The 17339-nt window shown below is 36.0% G+C and overlaps 1 protein-coding gene across 7 annotated transcripts in view; it reads left to right on the top strand.

Moving 5' to 3' along the window:
* The window catches only part of axo (axotactin), a 927649-nt gene that overhangs the window by 611337 nt on the left and 298973 nt on the right, over window positions 1–17339 (top strand). For all 7 annotated transcript variants that reach the window (XM_090410025.1, XM_090410024.1, XM_090410023.1 and 4 more), the window contains one exon: window positions 15294–15447. In XM_090410025.1, coding sequence (XP_090266151.1) covers window positions 15294–15447 — 154 coding nt within the window. The remainder of the gene's footprint in view (window positions 1–15293; window positions 15448–17339) is intronic.

Here is a 17339-nt window from a genome sequence, read left to right as displayed (position 1 = left end):
GGTGCATGAGACTGCCCCAAATTTGGGAAGCTTGTATCTTGAGAACTTTAGCCTAGCAACCTAGACAACTGAATATAGCCCACTAGGGGGTACCTTTAGAACCCCAGGAACAACAGTAGTTTTCTCTCTTCTGCTTCATTTGCTTTTTGTAGTGTCTGCATGCATGTGTCTTAGTTGTATGTTCCCATGAAGATGGCAATGTGACATTGCCAAAATATAGGAGGTATTTATTAAAGTTTCTTTTAATTAATATTCCAGTATACTTTGTAAATTCCTTAAATAATTTAATAGTCATGTGTTACCAACATATAAACCTATCTACAAGAATGATGAGTTTAGTAGTTTATTCAGTGGGTTTTGCTTTTACTTTCATATGGAAAGTGAAGTTACTGAAGCTGGGATATGGTTTCTTCACTGTTCTGTGATTTAAGATGCAAGAAGAGTTTTCACTTGTTCACTTGTTGCTTTCATATAGAGAGCATTTATTGTTGTGTTAGTCTTTCTCCTGTATAAATTCAAGAAAGAATAATGATTCTGTAGGAGGCAAGAGACTAAGGTTACGGGAGTTTTTGTCCATATATTGGTTTATGTAATTGTAAAGAAGTTGTGTAGTTATGAAGTTTTTTGTTGCGATTTGAAGAAAAGTGAGGGAGAAAGTAAATATATAACACCTCTTCCACATATGCGCTCACATACACTACTATTCTGGGTATTTCATACACAATAATGTGTAGGGTGTACCAGGAGTGGTGCAATAACCAGACAACTTCAAACCACCTGCAGTCCTGCAGATGGAAACAGTTATAGGTCCCTTGATACCAGTTGAACACTACCTGAATGACACATCGTATCTTTAATGTCATCACTGATCATAGTCACCCATTCATGGCTGCAGTTTACTCATTGTCAAATGGATACTTCCAGCAAGACATTGTACCATGCCACAAAACATGTAGCATGTTGAAATGGTTTGAAGAACATGACATCAAGTTTCCTTTACTTCAATGGCCAGCTCAGTCCCCAGAATGAGCAGCTCAGTCCCCAACTGAGCTGCTGCAAGCTGCTCATTCTACCTCATCCCAGAGATGCTCTATAATGAGCAGTTCACAACAGCAGTGTGTCACTATCCAATCTGCAACAATTAAGCAATTCCATTGTGACAGCATGGACAAACATACCAGAGGAATGTTTTAGACACTTAGTTGAATCAATGCCACAAAAAACACAGGCCATTTCTTTAGACTGATGAGGGGGGATCCACTCATTATTAAATGCTATTCCTAATAAAGTGGTCACTCAGAGTATATTTCCATCATATATGTCAGATTAGATAGCATACCACTCTCCAAAACAAAAGCATATGAGTTCTAATCTTGATTGTATGGATATTTGTGAGTCTTTAGGTGGTGAGTTTTGGTTGTCCATTGTGGGACCAACACTTTCTTTATTAGAGAGCAAATTCAAAAAAGATCTATTTTAGTCTAGAGAAGGGTATCCAGAGTGTCTGTCAGGCCATCCATGATGCTAATATGCTACAGTGAAACCTTTTGTTGAGCGAGATTCTGTGGGTGAGATTCACTTTATCATAATAATAATAAATGAAATAAAAATACAGTATGCTCATATCAGATAATAGAAACTATCATTTATCAACATATCTTTTTCACAATAGATAACATAAATTATCGTTTATCAACATATCTTGCCATATCCAGCTGAGGTTAAGCAGCAAAAAAGCTGGCACTAATCTGAGCTAGATATGAAAAATATCCAAACATGATGAGAATTTCTAGCATTTAGAGATAGACAGTATAAAATTAATAATAACTGAAAACAGTATGAGCAATGTTACAGTAATTATGAATACTTCAAATTATTATAAGGAAGTGCTCTAATTACTAAATGACAGTGCTTTCTATCAACCTATGGAAAAATATGTCACTAACAGATTAAAGAAAATTATTATTATTATTATTATGTGTCACCTCCAGGGAGTCCAAAGACTCATTAAGGGAGAATGTGCCAACAACATCGAACGATTGATTCCCTTCCAACTACTAACCGTGCTCAAACTTCCTTAAGTTTTTGCGAGCCATTAGTAGCAGAGGCTCTACCAATCGACCAACCTTTGCTGGAGAAGCATGCATTTTATATGTATCGTTTGGGTTTCCATGGTGTTACATCAAACAAACAAATAAAAAAAAGCAGTATAAAAATGCCTACTATTTCAGTCATTTCACCTTCTCTTCTCTTCTCCAATGCACATTCAAGAGAACTATGCAACATATACCTTTTCCAGCCAAAGCTGAAATTCAGTGGATGTATGCAAGAGTGGGCACAACAGCTCCAAGAATTATTTGCATGTTGATCCCTTTATAATGTTTGATGCAACCACATGCAGACTGGTGTGCACAGATTGGAATGAAGAATGAAGAAGATGCTTGGGTGACTGAGATAGTGACATGTTTGTTAATGCTCTCTATGATGGTAAACTGAAGGTTGTCAGCTAACAAAATTTGGTTGATGAGCAGAAAAGTGGGGATATAATAGACACATAAGAATTACTAAAGCTTTATATATAATATGAGGTGTGACAATTTATTTCCTGGAACAGCCACGTAGTGTTGTCCATGGGATGATTTGGTTGGAGTCACGTGAGTAATCATCTCTGTACATGTTTTAACTAATTGCTAGTTGGCAATTCCTAGAATATTAGAGCTCTGCATGTAAACTTTGCCATAAAAATATGGGATCAAAATTTGGAGCAGCGTGTTAACATCAAATTTTTGTGAAAATTGCCAAAACTGCTACTGAAACATTGGAGCTGTTGAAAGTGGCATATGCTCTGAAAAAAGTCAAGTGTCTTTGAGTGGCATAAGAGATTCAAAGGTAGATGAGAAGATGTGAACAACAACCCCAGAAGTGGGCAACATAATACAAAAATGGCAGAGACAAACGTGAATAGAGTGCAAGATTCGGTATGGTCTGACAGAAGATTTAGTGTGTGATTAATGGCTGATGAATTTCAAATGAATCGAGAAACAGTCAAGGTAATTTTAACTGAAGAATTGGGTATGCAAAAGATTTCTACAAAGTTTTTGCCTCAGATCTTGACGGACAAACAGAAGCAGCAGTGGGTTCAAGTTGCAACTGATCTTTCTGCAAATAAGCACGTGTTTTCTAGAGTAATTGCAGGTGATGAAACCTGGTGCTTCCAGTACGATCCGGAAACAAAATACCAGAGCATGAAGTGGAAAACCCTGAGTTTGCCATGTCCGAAAAAAAGCACGAATGTCAAGTTTGCAGTTCAAGACCATGCTGGTGTGTTTCTTTGAGTACAAGGGGGTAGTCCACTATGAATTCATTGAACAGGGAGAAACGGTCAACCAATAATGCTATTTAGAGATGCTGAAAAGATTACAAGATTCTGTTTGGAGAAAAAAGATCTGAATTGTGGCCTGAAAAGTCGATTATCCATCACGACAATGCACCAAGTCACAGTGCACTTATCAGGAGAGAGTTTTCTGGCCAAAAAATCGATTACTGAATTAGGTCATCTTGCTTACTCACCCGACTTAGCTCCCTGTGATTTCTGGCTGTTTCCAAAATTAAAGGCTGCTCTAAAAGGATGAAGATTTTCTGACATCACTGATATCCAGCATAATATGATAAAGGAACTTAAGAGTATTCTGGGAAAAAGAGTTCCAGGCCTGTCCAAAAATGGGAACACCATCTAAACCAACCAGTGTATAAATGCACAAGGGGACTACTTCAAAGATGATAGTAGCCCATAATGTATATAGTTCTGAACATAGGTTTCTTACAGGTGCATTCTGGGAATTAAATTGTCACACCTCGTGTGTGTATATCTATATATATATATAGAGAGAGAGAGAGATCGAAGTTGTCTAACAACGTGGTTATCAAGGCTTAGATGGCTAGATTTTTTTCTTGGAAGAGTGAATGAGTGGAATGAGTTTCCAGATTCCAAAAATTTGAGAGAGATTGCTTTTCAGTGAATGAATTTAAGGGACATATGTCACAAGTGTTTTGTGAACAATGGTAGTGTAAGCCTCTCGTGATGAGTTTTTGGACTATATTGAGATGCCCAAATAATAATGATAAATATAAATACCATTATGGTTGCAAGTGTTCTGGAATGGCTTTCGTCTATAATTTCATTATAGACGAAAGAGTACAATGAAAGGAATTAGAGAGATATGGAAAAAATTATAAAATTTTGAAGATATGGATATTATGGATTGTTGAAATATACATGAGTACATTTCATTTCTGGAGGTAAAAAGTTATAAAGAAATCCATAATAACAAGCAACTGAAGTAGATGATCTTTAACCAAATATACTGAAATTTGAAGATATAAATATTTTATATCTTCAAGTTTTTTGGGGGGGGGGGAATTGGAGAATTTCAAAGATTTTCCCTAGTGAGAGTTCCAGGTAACATTTTGGAAGCCTTTTTGAAAATATGCTAAAAAATTGTTACACAGAAACTAGTGGAAGAATTTATAAATACATCAATGCCATGTGTAGGGTGCAAGTGAGGATTAACAAAGAAGAACTTTATTGGCATTTTCTTGAAGCTGCAGGTAGTAGTTGTTTGGGAATACTTCATGAGGAAGGCTGTTCCACAGGATAGATGGAATAAAAGAGGAAGAGGAGAAGTAGGTTTAGTGTGTGTGTTTGAAGTTGCACTGAAAAGGGATGCTTTTGGAAGGTGGCATGTAAGGGACATTAGTTACATTAGTTCTGCTTTCAGTTACAATTTAAATTGTTTCCACAATTACTTGGTTCAGTGCTGTGTGCCCACCACAATTATACTTGTGCTCTGACGATGCTAGGTAGAAAGTCAGTGAAATATTAGTAAGAAATATTAAATACAATTTAAATGTATTTTTTACTGTTTTGGTGTTGTTTATACTATGAAACATTATTATGAATAATCAATGACACCTAAGCCTTTCTAGACATAAAGTTGGGTGATTTGGGAATTATATACAGTTAGTAGCGGGTGGGTAAAAATATCATCTTAAACAAAAGAGAATGCCTAGTTTGTTAGATGATGAAGAATCTGTTGATGTAATTTATTTAGGCAAGGAGAAGGTGGAAGTAAATGCTAGTTTAAGCAGATTAAGGTTACCAGCTTGGGATGCCTTAGCACTGCATGGTTTGTCAATTGAGTAGGATGAGTGGAGAGTCCTATGATCAGTAAAGCTCGGAACAGGATTAGTGATGATTGAGAGTATATTATTTGTGTACAGGAGAATGGAGTAGATTAGAGAATGAAAACCTGAGGCACTCCTGCATTGGTAGCAAAACTCAGAGGGAAGGAGCCATCCACCATTACATAGTGAATGACCAGAAAGAAAGCTGGCTATCCAGTTACAGAGAGTAGCAGGTAGACCAAAAAATAGCAATTTGCTTAGCTGGTCATAATGCTAAACACAACCCAAAACACTGGAAATGTCAAGAGTGATAGCACCTGCTGCTCTGATCCATTCCATGGCACTTGCTCAGTGGTGGGTGATGTAGGCTGAGGTCAGCTGTGGGTCTTAAATGACAGAATCTACGTTAGTGGTCTCTGATTAACTGGTAGATCTCTAGGTAGTGGAGAAGATAAATATTGATAATTTTCTCCATTATTTTGGAAAGGATTGAGGTGATAGTGATTTGTCAGTAAGGATATCAATTGTAGTTATTTCTCTTTTTTGGAATAGGCTCATTATATGATTGCTTCTGCACTTTGGGATAAGTGCAGAAGCAATCATATAATAATATACAAAAAGCTAAGTGTACAAAACAGTAAAGACAATACAGGACAGGCCCTGAAGCACAATTTTAAGATACAATTGAAGAGATGCTATTAGAACTAGAAGACTGTTTAGCATCAAATTTGTTTAGTATTCTTCTAATGTCTTTTTTGTCAAAAACCACAGGAGACATATAGTGCTCAGATTCTGGTATGGTAGGAGACTATTTGGTTATTTATTATTATTATTATTATTATTACTATGTGACACCTCCAGGGAGTCCAATGACTCATCGAGAGAGGGCACCTACTCTACAACTCCCTGTCTCCACCACTCAAATCCACCAACTGCAATGAACCGCAACTACACCAACACCATCTACTACCCACCACCACTAATATTTTCACAGACAATCACAAATATCCATGCCCATGGCGGGATTCAAACCTGCAGCCTTTTGACTAGAGAGCAGATACACGAAACACTCGGCCAACCAGGCCGACAAACTCATGCATAAATGCCAGCATTTATGCAGGAGTTTCAGGAAAAATGTGATTCCAAGAGGTAAGCTTTATCTTTGGGTGCTGTAGTACCATCTGGGTGAGAGAGAGAGAGAGAGGTGGAAGCCAAGATGATCAGAAGTCGCATATGATGGCCTTAGCTAGCAACGAAAAGGCACTGCTTCCATTTAGGCAGGAGGAAAGTTTTCTGCTGTTGGTCTTTATGAATTCAGATTTAGATTTCTGGTGATTGTTTTGCATGAATTGTGTGCTTCATGATAGGCTGAGTATAAGACTGTGGTTCTCTTGATGCAAGTTGAGTTTGGTTTTTTTTCAACTGCTGTAGTACACTTTCTGTTCAGCCAGGCTTGAAAAGTGGATAACAAGTTTGGGTAAAATTGGGAATGAAGGCTCTCATGCCAGTGAAAATAATTTTTATGACTCACTCAGAGAATATGTTTGGGTCAGAAGAGTGAAAACAATAGTCTAACAATAGAAAGGAAGAGTAGAAATTCCTGAGGTTTTCCCAACTGGTGCCTTTGTAGCGCCAAAGGATAGAAGTTGGGGAATTGTTGGAGTAAGGATATTCTGTGAGTAAAGAGACTTGCACCAGATTGTGATCTGAGTTACCAGGAGGAAAGATGGCCTGTATGGTGTATCTGGATGAAGAACTAGTGAAAAAAAAAAAGAGATCAAAAGTTTTGGGAGAATGTAGAGGGTTATCAGGAATTTGGGTGGGTAGATGTATGATTTTCATTTGGTCATTGCTTACAGTAAAAACTTTCACATCTCGTCCATCTTGGTTAGTGGTGTTGGAAAGGAAGAGTCACCCAGGAAGATAACCTCACTATTTTAATATTTGGATTGAGCTTTATAGAGAGAACGGTGAAGATGTTGGAGTGGTTTCCAGAGTTTAGAGACAAGTAAGTGCAGCAGATGAATGTTACTAAGTGGTAAAGAAAACCTTGAGCCAGAGGAGATCAAGGTTTCTTTTGACTGCCTATTTGGGTATTATTATTATTATTATTTGACACCTCCAGGGAGTCCTAAGACTCATCAAGGGAGGGCACCTACTCTACAACTCTCTGTCTCCACCTCATTCACAAACCGCCTCATCTACACCAACGGCATCCACTATCCACCATCACCACTACTATTTTCACAGACAATCACAAACATCCATGCCCACGGCGGGATTCGAACCCGTAGCCTTTTGGCTGGAGAGCAGATACGCTAACCACTCAGCCAACCAGTTATTATTGGGTCTTTTATGGTTAGATGAAAGGAAAAGGTGGGAAGGACATGCAATGAGAAGAGATAGACTCTTGGCCATAGAGTGGCCAATTTCTGCCATAACATGACCTCAACAGCACACCATCCACATACCGCTTCTCGGACTTCCTTCCTGGGCATGACCTTGCAGATTATGTGCCAATTGACAGGGAAGCCTCCTAACTTATTACTGACAGGTTTGTGCCCTTGTACTATCTGGTGACTCCACTATTTATGCTGATGCACTCTCAGAATGGAGAAGGTTTGGGTTTGTAAGTATGTTTGGCATGCTCTTTAAGGATATCACTCACAAAGAGGAGAGAGAAACTGGAACCTCTACTCTGGAATAAAGAAGTAAGAATAACCTGGGTTGATGCCAAACAGAGATTGCCAAAGCAGATTTTTATATTAAAATAGGCCGTCAAAGAAATCACATGAGATTATGTAACAAGGATCTGTATTTGTGCGTTGTAGATCTGTATAAAAGCATAAGATGCCAAGTGAAGTGCTCTTCAAAATGTTACAAACATATGGTGTTTAGAGGCATTATATAAAGCAGTATATTGTCTATATACTTAAATCATCAGTCAGGTCAGCAGTTAGATTTGAAGGATATACTGGAAGATTATTTGATGCACAATCAGTTTGAAGAAAGAGGTGTAAGCTATCTCCACTATTACTTATCATCCATGTTGACCACATTCCAATGGAAAGGTAGCATAAAATCTGATACGAAATTTGAGATATTGAATACTGCTTTATGCAGATGATGATGTTCATACTTCTAAGTAAAGGGTAGGTCTTGTTTTAGTAATTTACTTGCATTTTATGATAAAGTGACAAGTATGTTAGATAAAGGAGAATCATATACAGCAGTGTTTCTCAACCTGTGGTTCACGATGATAGGACAGGTGGTCTGCAGGCAGGCTTAAATTAAACAAATATATATATATATATATATATATATATAGCAATTTGTAGTATTAACTCGGTATTGGGATATGTTCATATTTATATATACTGACTATAACTGAGACTAGAATAACAATTAAATTTATTCAAAATGCAACATGTTTCATTGAATTGTCCGTCTTCTTCAGCCTTGGGAACATAGAAAGCAAATAAACACTATAAGAAACATCATATCACTATACAAACGACTATTATAAAATTCAATTAGTTTTGAACTGTAGCTACAGTCCGTGTTGAAGTTCTATTGTTAAGCAGCTGCGTGTGTCTGATTTCACGAGTGTGCCAATATCGGATAGCAGAGCTGAAAGAGTCCAGTAGATTATAGCTAAGGTTATTATTTATGTGATGAGGGTCCATAATAATTTCCTTAGACTAGACTATGCAGCACTCCACCTCATCATGACATATATGAAGGTTTGAGGTTGTTGTCCAGTTTATCTCATGTTGACGGCCTTCATCATTTGTGTTTACTGAAAACAGTACATGGCTTCATATATGCCGTGATGAGGTGGAGCGCCACATAGTCAAGTCTAATTGTTATTCTAGTCTCGGTTATAGTCAGTATATATGAATATATATATATATATATATATATTTTAATTATCCAAACAAAGCAAATTAAAAATGGATACTTAACACATTCGCTGCTACGCTACTTCAGCATAGTTTGTTCCCGTACGCCAAGCAATTTCACATCTTCAAGGTCATTACGGGTAATCTCGTTGCCGGTGGTAATCGACATATGAGTATACTTGTTGTTGACTTGTGAGGAGCATATACCATCTACGAGTATACACAGTTTTGCTGCTAGCTCCACATGCCAAGAATTTTCACTTCTTCAAGGTCAGTATGGGTAATCTTGCCAGCGGTAAGCGTCATACGAGTATACTCGTAGCTGGCTTGTGGGACTCATATACCAACTATGAGTATACTCGTACTTGGCAGAGAACGTGTTAAAAAAACCAACAAATAGCTGCAGAAGGTTAACTCTATGAACATTCTGCTGCTACGATAATTTGTAGTTGCAGAATGATGAGTAATAAAAGAGGGTTGAAGTGAACAAAAATATAGTTTTATTGCTTCTGCCTTCCCTTGCTGTTTTGTCAGATTTGAAGTAAACATGTGTTATTCACATTTCAACAAATTGCTTGTTGTTTGTTGATTTTTATTATTGAAGATTTCCTCCTTCAACTAAGTCTCAGTATATCTTCAGAAGTGCTAAGTGATACTTGGACAAAGTGTGTTGTGAGTTAACCCCAGTATTTATATATTTTTGGATCTGTTTTTTAATAAAGGAAAAGTGGCTTAGAACTAAGACTTTGAAAAGAAAAGAAAATGAAACAGGTGATGCTAACCCTAATTTTAATACATGTGTTGTAACAGTGAGTAAATCTAATACTATTAAAGTAGAAGAAACAAGCGGTTCAAAGAAAAACTACAGTAGGAAATATGACAGTTCATATTTGGAATTCAGGTTAATTGCAAGGCACTGAAAGCATCTCTTAAGTTTGTGCATAGCAAAAACAGGGAAACCTTATTCTATCGGAGAAAATTTACTACTTCCAGCTATTAAAGATGTGATAAAAACTATGTTTGGCAAAAAGTTACTAAAAGATGTTGATTTGATTCCTCTTTTAATTGACACTGTTGGTTGCAGAATTAATGTTATGGCAGGTGACGTAGAATCTCAGTTAATCAAAAGAGCTAAGAAGAGCCCTTATTATGCTTTACAAATAGATGAGACTACAAATGTTACAAATGATGTGCAGTTAATATGCCACGCAAGATATGATCATGTTAACAACATTCATGATGATATTCTGTTTTGTAGGACTTTGTCTTCCCGAACAACTGGAGAAGAAATATTTCACACTCCCAATAATTACATAATACACATAGGAATGGGAAAAATGCATGGGCTTCTGTTCAGATGGAGCTCGTGCCCTTGCAAGTAGGCAAAGTTGGGTTGTTTCTAAGGTCAAGGAAGTTATGAATTGGGTACATTGTTTCATACATAGGGAAGTATTAGCTTCCAAAGGAATGTCATCAGAATTTAAAACTGTTCTGTAAAGCTAGTTAATTTTATTAAGGCTCGACCATTAAATAACAGGTTATTTTCAGTACTCTGCAATGAAATGGGCAGTGAATATATACAACTTTTGCTTCATTCTTAAATTCGCTGGTTTTCCAGTGACATAATACTAACAAGGTTATTTCAGTTAAGGCACGAAGTTTTATTGTTTTTAAATGAACATAATTCTGATTTTGCATCACTCCTTGTTGACAAAGCATGGTTATCAACACTATCCTATCTTTCAGACCTTATTTCGAAATTAAATCAACTAAACCTCTCCCTTCAGGGAAATTCTTCAACTGTTCTTGATGCCTACGACAAAATAAAGGCATTCGAGAAAAAACTGATGTTATGGATTAGTTATGTAAAAGACAGACAAGTTGCACCTTTTCCAACATTGGAATCCTTTTTAGTGGAAAATGATATTTTTACTGATTCTGAGTTTCTGGAAAGGGTTTGCGACCACCTCAAATTCTGAAACAGAATTTTGAAATATATTTTCCGAATAACTTTTAGAAGAAATGTCTGTGGGTTCACGATCAATTTCAGGCTTACGTGTCATGAGGGCAACTTTCGTTGTCAAAAAAAGAACAGTTAATTGAGCTTTCGAGTGACTGTGGGCTTAAAATGCAATTCCGTGATTTTGGTTTGGCTCGATTCTGGATCTTGCTTTCAATGAGAAGTGAATTTCCCGAAATATCTGAAGAAGCATTGAAAATCGTTATGCAGTTTTCTACAACCTATCTTTATGAGAAAATATTTTTATCGCTCCTTCAAATAAAAACAAAATACAGAAATTGTCTTAGTGTGTGTGCCGATCTTCGACTGAAGTTGACCAATATTGAGCCACATATCCAGCAACTCTGCAAGGGGCGAGAAGCTCGACCATTTCATTAAAACTAAGTAGTAACATAATTATATCATATCATTTATTTGTTTCATAAAAATTAAAACTTTGTTCAATGATGATACACTTTTAATCATTTACTTCCAATTTAATTAATTATGTTTCGAGATGTATTCAAAACATGCTTTTAGATTTATTATGTTATAAATGGCATAGTTTTTCCCAAATGTTAGTCATCCCCACATAGGTTTTTAAAAAAAAATTACATAACTTAGTGGTCCGTAGAATTATTTTAGGCATTTTAAGGGTCCTTGGGCTTCTTTGAAAGGTTGAGAAATGCTGATATACAGTGATATATTCTTAGACTTTGCAAAAGCATTTGATAGATTACCACATGATAAGTTGGTGTACAAGCTGCAGAAGATGGGAATAGATAGTATATTGTTAGATGGATCAGTGATTGGCTCTCTGAATAATACTAGCAGGTTGTGTATGATGGAGCAGCATCTCAAAAAAAAAAAGGGCGTAACCAGTGGTGTGTCCCAGGGTTCTGTTCTCGGGCCCCTGTTGTGTAGTATATTGTTAGATGGATCAGTGATTGGCTCTCTGAATAATACTAGCAGGTTGTGTATGATGGAGCAGCATCTCAAAAAAAAAAAGGGCGTAACCAGTGGTGTGTCCCAGGGTTCTGTTCTCGGGCCCCTGTTGTGTAACTTGTTTGTAAACGGTATATCATGTGGACTGACTGGGGATCTTCTGTTATTTGCTGATGATGCAAAGTTGGGAAGAATTATAAGTAGCACTGCTGATGTTAAATCCCTTCAGGAAGATTTGAATAGACTTTTTCACTTGGACAAAAAAGTAGGGTTGTAGTTTTAATATCAATAAGTGCAAGATGTTGCATTTTGGAGGACAGAAATATAAGGCTGTGTAGTATATCAATGGTGCTCTACTGCAGCAAGTGGATGAGATTAGAGATTTAGGAATGATGGTTGACAACCATCATTCCTAAATCTCTAATCTCATGATCATGTCATTCTAACTAGTCACACATTAGCATCTGCTGTTTAGTGAAAAAGTATCCCTCTTTTAGCACTAATAATCAGGTTCCAGATCTGTTTTCTATCCACTCAGCTATGATGATATTTATGTCCCATCTGAATCATAATAAGGCAATATGAAACATACAAGAAAAAGAAACATATAAGCTGGTAAGGGCAATAGTAAAGTTCATGGCAGGTGGGAGGAAGACCTCATGGTCATCCCTGAAAGCTGAATATGGGTGTGGTTAAAGATCATATGAAGTACCACTGCTTCTTTCACTGAAAGCTTCATTCACTGAACATTGTATATTCAAGCTAATGTTTCAAAGAGTGGTATAATAAGTATTCAGACATTGTATACTAACTGAAAAAGGTCCAAACCCCCAGGAAATGTCTAGATGTCTGCAGAAAGTTTTTCAGTGAGAGATAGTTTCAGGTGAATGAGCATGAAAATTAGAACGAATAAAACATTCTGTGTATAGTTTCTTAGGTCTCTTGAATATGAACACAATACTTATTACAACACAAAGGATAGTTGTAAATGCAAGGAGATGTTGCAATGCATGTCTTTTTTTTTATATATAGTTTTGTCTTTTTTGTCACAATTTTCTAGGGGGGGGGAAAGCACAATCTACAAAGCACGAAAAAGACCTTAGTTCTTCTTCGCTTACCTTCAGTAACACCCATATCAGCAGTCAAGACTAAATCTCTGCTTTTGGACTAACACTTACTCCCTAGCCATTTCCTGGCTCAAACACTTTACTTTTATAATATCTCTGACTTCCAAAAAACTTGGTATCCTTTTCACTCTATGTTTCTTTTCATCTAACCAGCTTCTAACTCTGTAAATTCCATATTCACCCAACCTTGGAATACTGCTGTGATAAATGTTTGTGGTTATGCACAAAAGATCTGTCTTTAAAATTCTTGATGATGTAAAAGAGAACTATTTGGCTAATTAACGACTGCCGTCTTGCAAATTAATTTTAACCCACTGTCTCACAGACATTTAGTTTTTTCATTGTTCTCTTTATTATTATTATGTGACACCTCCAGGGAGTCTGAGACTCATCGAGGGAGAGTGTGCCAACAGCATCAAACGATTGATTCCCTTCCAACTACTAACTGTGCTCAAACTTACTTAACTTTTTGCGTGAGCCATTAGTAGCAGAGGCTCTACCAATCGCCCAACCTTTGCTGGCAAATGTTGGTCGTTTGGAATTGCTAACCTCAAATCTGCTCAACATCCATCCATTCTCCAACCAACAGGCTTGCAGGTTCAAATCCTGTTGTTGGCATGAATACTGTGATAATATCACATAATTATTGCCATCTTCCTATTAACAACTTTCTTTCAAATTAATCTATTATTTGTCAGGTTTCCAATACTGATTTTACATTTTGTTCTTGTACTAACTGCATCCATCCATAAATCATGGTTTTCCTGAGTCTTTTTATTGCCATCCTGGCATCAAACATGTCTTGCTAAGATTTCCTCTCCCATTTGGTTTATATTGCTATATCACTTAGATTAGCTGTGCTTACGCATTCTTGAATGCTAATGATATGAAAGACCTTTCTAATAGCTTCATTTTAAATGTGATTTTGCCATCGATGACATATGTTCATTCTCTGACTTTTCTCAGAACTTTTTTTTTGTATCTGTGGTCTGTAGCCTTCAATTCTAATATAACTTTCAAATCTGTAAGTTAAAACTGATTTCATCACTGTTTCATCATGACAGTTCGTCGGCATGAAACGTTACAGATCGTAGTTTTCGATCTTAGTTTCGCTTACTAGCTGAAAAGCAATAAGGGATTTTTATCCCCTTAACTTATATCAACCTCGCCAGAAAAAAATAGCCGTTTTGGCTTTTCATCTTAGTTATACTATGTTATAATATAATATAGTGACACACCTTTCGGTCAATCGTATAGCAAAAGTATGTAAGTTTTCTTCACTTAAACTCTGATATTCTAGGTCTAGCTACTCACTGATGAGACCTCAAAAAAGGTTGAAACCGGTCTGGGTAGTGACCTCTCCTCATAATGTAAAACAGTACTACATCTCTTAAGAGCTGTGTGTTTTACATTATGAGAAAATATCAAGAACAGTGAGGGAGCTTGCTCCACCTTTGCAACGAGTTGCCGTGGTGTGGCACTACCAAGTGGTCACTTACGCTTGGATACGCTGACAGTTCGTCGGCATGAAACGTTACAGATCGTAGTTTTCGATCTTAGTTTCGCTTACTGGCTGAAAAACAATAAGGGATTTTTATCCCCTTAACTGATTTCATCACTATTTTATGTATTGCTATTTTGGGCTAATTTCTCTGTTATTCCATATAATTACATCAAACTGGCACTGCTTATCAGCTTTTCTATCTTGTTATGTATTTCCATATTTAATTTGTTGTCACTTAGGGATCAGAGATACTGGATACTGAACAAATGAGATGTGCTTAGAATTTGGGTTTTAGATAGCCAAATTGTATTTCATATTGATTAAATTATACAACTATGGCAGAATTCTTGAATATAGCTGACTCTTTATTTGAAAATGATTCAGATTCTGACAATTTGTGCAAAAAAAAAAAAAAAGGAAGTCATCTGAAATTCAGAAGCATAATACAAATATCTGAACTAAACATAGCAAACAGAAAATAATCATACATAATTTTTTCTCTGTTCAGTATCATATTATTATTATTATTTATTTATTTTATTATTATTTTATTTATTATTATTTATTTTATTTTATTTTTTTATTTTATTATTATTATTATTTATTTTTATATATCCATTTTTTCATTCTAGATATTGGTGGAAGTTTTGATGGTGGAAGTATGATAACATATGCCTTCTTATCCAACACTAGCAAATCTGATTATATTAGTGCAAAAGTAGCCTTCTCAACAGATGTGACAAGTACTGGTAAACGGATTCTTGTACTAATGCAACAAGCTCAAAGGTAAGGTTCCTATATAATAATGCATTAATTTCAGGTTCTGTACAAAATATACAGAATATTTTATACAGAAAATATTCAAATATGTTGAGCATGACTGTTTTGCACTCATATATATTACTTTACAAAATGTCATAAGCTATTTTATATCTATGAATAAATATTTTTTTTTTCTGTAATGACAAAGTTAATAACTCTATGGCTATAGGAAAGTATCTAGAATGTTTTTGATAAAATAATATTCCATGCTTCAAGAGAGAAGTAATAGTGAAGATGGTATGAGCTTATAACTGGTGAACGCATTTCATATTAGTCTGAATATTGTTTTCTATTCATGATATCACCTTTATTTTTGTCATCATCATCATCAAATTCCTGACATGTACCCTCAAGTGGTGTACAGGATATGATAGTACTACATGAAAAATTTACATCATTACTAACTTCCTATCTACAATTTTCCTCCAAATCCGTCTGTAACTTGTCAAGAGGCCAATGTTATCAGATCTTATATTTCTATCATCTAAGATACTTTGTACTGTATCAATCAACCTATATCTTGGTCTTCCTAAGGATTGTTTTCCTGCCAACCTGGCAGAGAACGCTTGTTTTGCTAACCTTTCCTTGCCCATTCTGTTTTAGTGACCATACCATCTGAGATTAGCTCTGCTAACGCATTCCTGGATGCTGACAATGTCAAGTTCTTTCCTAATATCCTTGTTTTTAATGTGATTGATGCCATCTGTTCATGCCTCTAATCTTTCTCAGGATTCTCATATCTGTGGTCTCTAGTCTTTGGTCAAGTGTTTTACTTCTGACTCAGCTCTCAGATCCATAAGTTAAAACTGGTTTGAACACTGTCTTGTATACACCTAATTTAGTGTTCCAACTAATTTCTCTCTTATTCCATATGAATTTATTCAATTGACTTCCTACCATACCAGCATTGTTGATTCTGTTGTCTATTTCCATATTTAATTTACCATCTTCAGTAAAAATCGTGCCTAAGTAGCTGAAATGTTTTACTTGTTCTACAGGTTCTCCATTCACAACACAGTTGACATTTTCAACAATTCTACCTATTTTCATTGTCTTTGTCTTTTTAATGCTGACCTTAATTCCATATCTATTACAACATTTATTCAATTTAGTCAGGGAATCTTGCAAAATTGTAGCAGATTTATTTAGAAGTATAACATCATCTGCATAAAGCAAAGAGCTGACATTAACATCTCCAATTCTGATATCATGTTTAATACCGCTTTCCTTCATAATATGATCCATATAAATAATGAATAACAGAGGGGATGATGTACATCCTTGTCTCACACCAGTTTTAACATTAAACCATCTTCCTGTACTTTCTTCAATTCTAACTGCTGACTTACAACTCAAATAAAGACTAAGGTTTGCTTGATATAATGCCTCATTGACACCATATGACTGTAGCCTATTGAATAGCTTCTCTCTTGGCACCTTGTCATATGCCTTTTCCAGATCGACAAAACTTAAATACAAATCATTGTTATATTCCCATGCTTTCTCAACTATTTGTCGTGAAGTGAAGATCTGATCCTGACAGCCTCTATTTGACCTGAATCAAGCTTGTTCTTCACCAAGCTTTTCTTCCACAATTCTCAACTTTCTCAAGTATACTTGCATAGATCTTGCCAGGAACATTCAGTAGGGGGATACCTCTGTAATTCTGACATTCAATTTTATTCCCTTTTTTATATATGGTTACCATTAGAGCTCTACTCCAATCATTGGGAATTCTTCCCTCTGTCCTAGCTTTCTGAACTATGCAGTGCAGCCATTGTAAGACTTTTATACCACCATACTTCAGCATTTCTGGTCGAATATCATCTACTCCTGCTGCCTTTCCACATTTCAAA

The sequence above is a fragment of the Typopeltis vanoorti genome, chromosome 20, assembly GCF_054136105.1.
Source record: "Typopeltis vanoorti isolate ZY-2024b chromosome 20, IOZ_Tvanoo_1.0, whole genome shotgun sequence".
Lineage (NCBI taxonomy): Eukaryota > Metazoa > Arthropoda > Arachnida > Uropygi > Thelyphonidae > Typopeltis > Typopeltis vanoorti.
Note: the sequence above shows the minus strand (reverse complement) of the source record. Positions and strands in the feature narration are given on the sequence as shown.